Raw genomic sequence first — 2,627 nt, forward strand, 5'->3', positions numbered from 1 at the left:
CGTCGATTAAGCATCATGAGGTGGAGCGTGAGGGGTGGTTCCCTATTTTTTATTTATTTATTTTTGTTGTTGCTGGGAGTTGGAACCCTATTAGTTAGTTTGCTTAATATTTATGCTAAGTACTCTTTAAAATACCAGAATAGGGAGGATGGTGTAGGTTTAAGTTTATAAGATTGATCAGTATTGCTGAACTATGAAATTTTTTTTTTGCATACAGGTATAACAGAATAGCTTTAGTGTAGTTGTTGTTTTAAACTTGAGTATGAACTTATACAAAATGCAGCAAGATATTTAAAAAACAGTTTTGTTGATTAATTACTAATAAAACTAATATAGATTAAATTTATCATCATCAATAAATATTTCATATTAAAATTATTAGACAGATCAAAAGTAGCAAAAGTAGCATGCACTCTTAAGTCCAGAAAGTTAATTTTAATCACTCTCAAAAGTGTGATTGCAATTTACTCACTTTCATAACACACATAAGCTTTGGTTTCGTCACATGAATCATCATTCCAGAAGCTGTTATCATACATCTCTCCACACGACTCTATGCCGCCATAGTTGTCTGGCTGACCAGAGCTCCATTTGGTGAAGCTCGCCATGCCGCTCCCATCAGACCACAGCCACCTGTTGTTCTTTCCGTTGTAAAGTCCGATCCATGTGGCGGTCGCTTGACTGTCCAGTGTACTGACCAGCTGATTTTCTTCATCCATGTTGTTTATGGTTGCCAGGTCAGTGTATTTTATTTTGCAGAACCTCTGAGCCTCATACCAAGTCAGGGTTTCATTGATGAAGTGGTACTGCACTAAAACACAAGATTATCCAGTCTTACACACAGACGCCAAGAAATAATTCTCAGTTTGTTCCAATGTTGTTTAAAAATTTTAGAGAGACAATGGTGTGCCAATGCAGCTTTAAGAGATGACGATAATTATTGAGTAAATGTTTGCCACGATCATAACTAAAGTCTGTGTGTGTGTGTGTGTGTGTGTGTGTGTGTGTGTGTGTGTGTGTGTGTGTGTGTATGCATACTGACCAGTGTGCTTATTTACCTGTTTTACTGGACCCTGTCGAAACCAGTGCCATCCTGGTGGTAGTCATGAAAAGCATTACAAAAATTCCTGCAGCCAAAACATGCAGAATAATAACAAGCAGTCATCCATTGAATGTTGTGATCATTTATAGTATGTTCTACTATAACGTTACAGAAGCAGTAGAAGCTGGCTAAATTATTTTAAAAGAAAAATCTGTAAACTTTCATCCCAATTTTAATGACACCAATTAAATGGAAAACTTTAACATTTCCATAGAAATTATAGAAGCAGAGATTATATTTATCTATAACTATAGTTATGGTGTTAAGGCTTTAAAAACCTTGGTATTATCCTTATTGTCCTATTATTCTGTTGTCTACTCATGTCTGTTTGTTTGTTTCCCAGGTTGTTTCTCAAGATCATATTTTGACAGGATACTTTTATCAGTCAAAAAATATATACAAATGGCAATTGATTCATTTATTGATTCTTGAATATTGCAGTGTACTTTTTGCTTGCATCAGAAAACAAAGCTTAATCATTCTTATTCAGTTTCTTTGACACGTTGGGCCCACTTTGCAAATTAGCCAGTGCTAAAAGAACAGCTTTTTTAAATACACCTATTGACAATTTGAAATAAAGATATAGATTTTGCCTTTACTAATTTATATTTAAAAGAATTATACACAGAGTTAAACAAGTGTCTGATATTGTCCACTACATCTGATATATTTTATCTATGCACCTTCTGTAGATCTGAAGGTGCATTTACTTGTACAGTGTGCAAAGCAGTTTTGGAGAAATTGAAATGTATTTGGTTAAAGATGCATCACAAAAGATTTAAAGAACCACTGACAGTCATCAGGTAAGTGGAATATAAGAAATTAAGAAAATTATTAAGATAAAATGTTACTATTTGGTTGAGGGTAATTATACACTAAAATCACACTAACAAAAATTTGTTAAGTCATTCAGAAAGAAAAGCAAATCAGTGTCATATAATCACAGGATTCCTAAAACTGCTATAAAAAGTTGACAGAAACGATGCTTAGACTACCTATAATGCAACAAAAGTCAGCTCATGTAAAATGCTTTTAAAATGTATATATGTGTATATATACACATTCATAACTTGTATGTAAGTCCTTTGACAAACTAAGTACACCCCATGATTTAATAACATTGTCTGGCACTAATACAGCATCGTTCTAATTGATTTACATCTTTTCTACAAAACAACAAAAAAAAAAACCAAGAATATTTAAAGAGAAAATGTTTGTGCACTCTGCCGTGGGAATCTGTAGCTCCCTAAATTCAGCTATTTTGCACTCAGCTGTTGTTGATGTGCTGATTGTCTCAAGGGCACATCTGCCCATACACACCTGGTGTACTCTGCCGGGTGTGATAGACCAAAGTATCCATCTATCTATCATGTGCTTAGAGCTCATTTTAAGCACTATTTTTAGGATTTTTCAATATCAGCCACTTATTTCCATCAGCGGTACATGCCGTGTCAGGGCTTGTCCTTTCATGACAGTTCTTCTGCTTGCGCCTCTTCCTCTGTGGTCAGTTGTGATCATAACATTT

General features: G+C 34.6%; 1 protein-coding gene across 1 annotated transcript; it reads right to left on the bottom strand.

The window, feature by feature from the left end:
* Window positions 1–464: 464 nt before the first annotated feature.
* On the bottom strand, window positions 465–1,092 carry LOC309703089 (L-selectin-like; the record flags this gene model as incomplete). Its single annotated transcript, XM_082527792.1, has 2 exons — window positions 465–811; window positions 1,059–1,092. 2 exons carry the CDS (start codon window positions 1,090–1,092, stop codon window positions 465–467), a joined length of 381 nt encoding a protein of 126 aa, XP_082383918.1.
* Between the last annotated feature and the right edge of the window lie 1,535 nt (window positions 1,093–2,627).

Source organism: Aulonocara stuartgranti (assembly GCF_965226115.1).
Source record: "Aulonocara stuartgranti genome assembly, chromosome: 3".
In the NCBI taxonomy this organism is placed as follows: Eukaryota; Metazoa; Chordata; class Actinopteri; order Cichliformes; family Cichlidae; genus Aulonocara; species Aulonocara stuartgranti.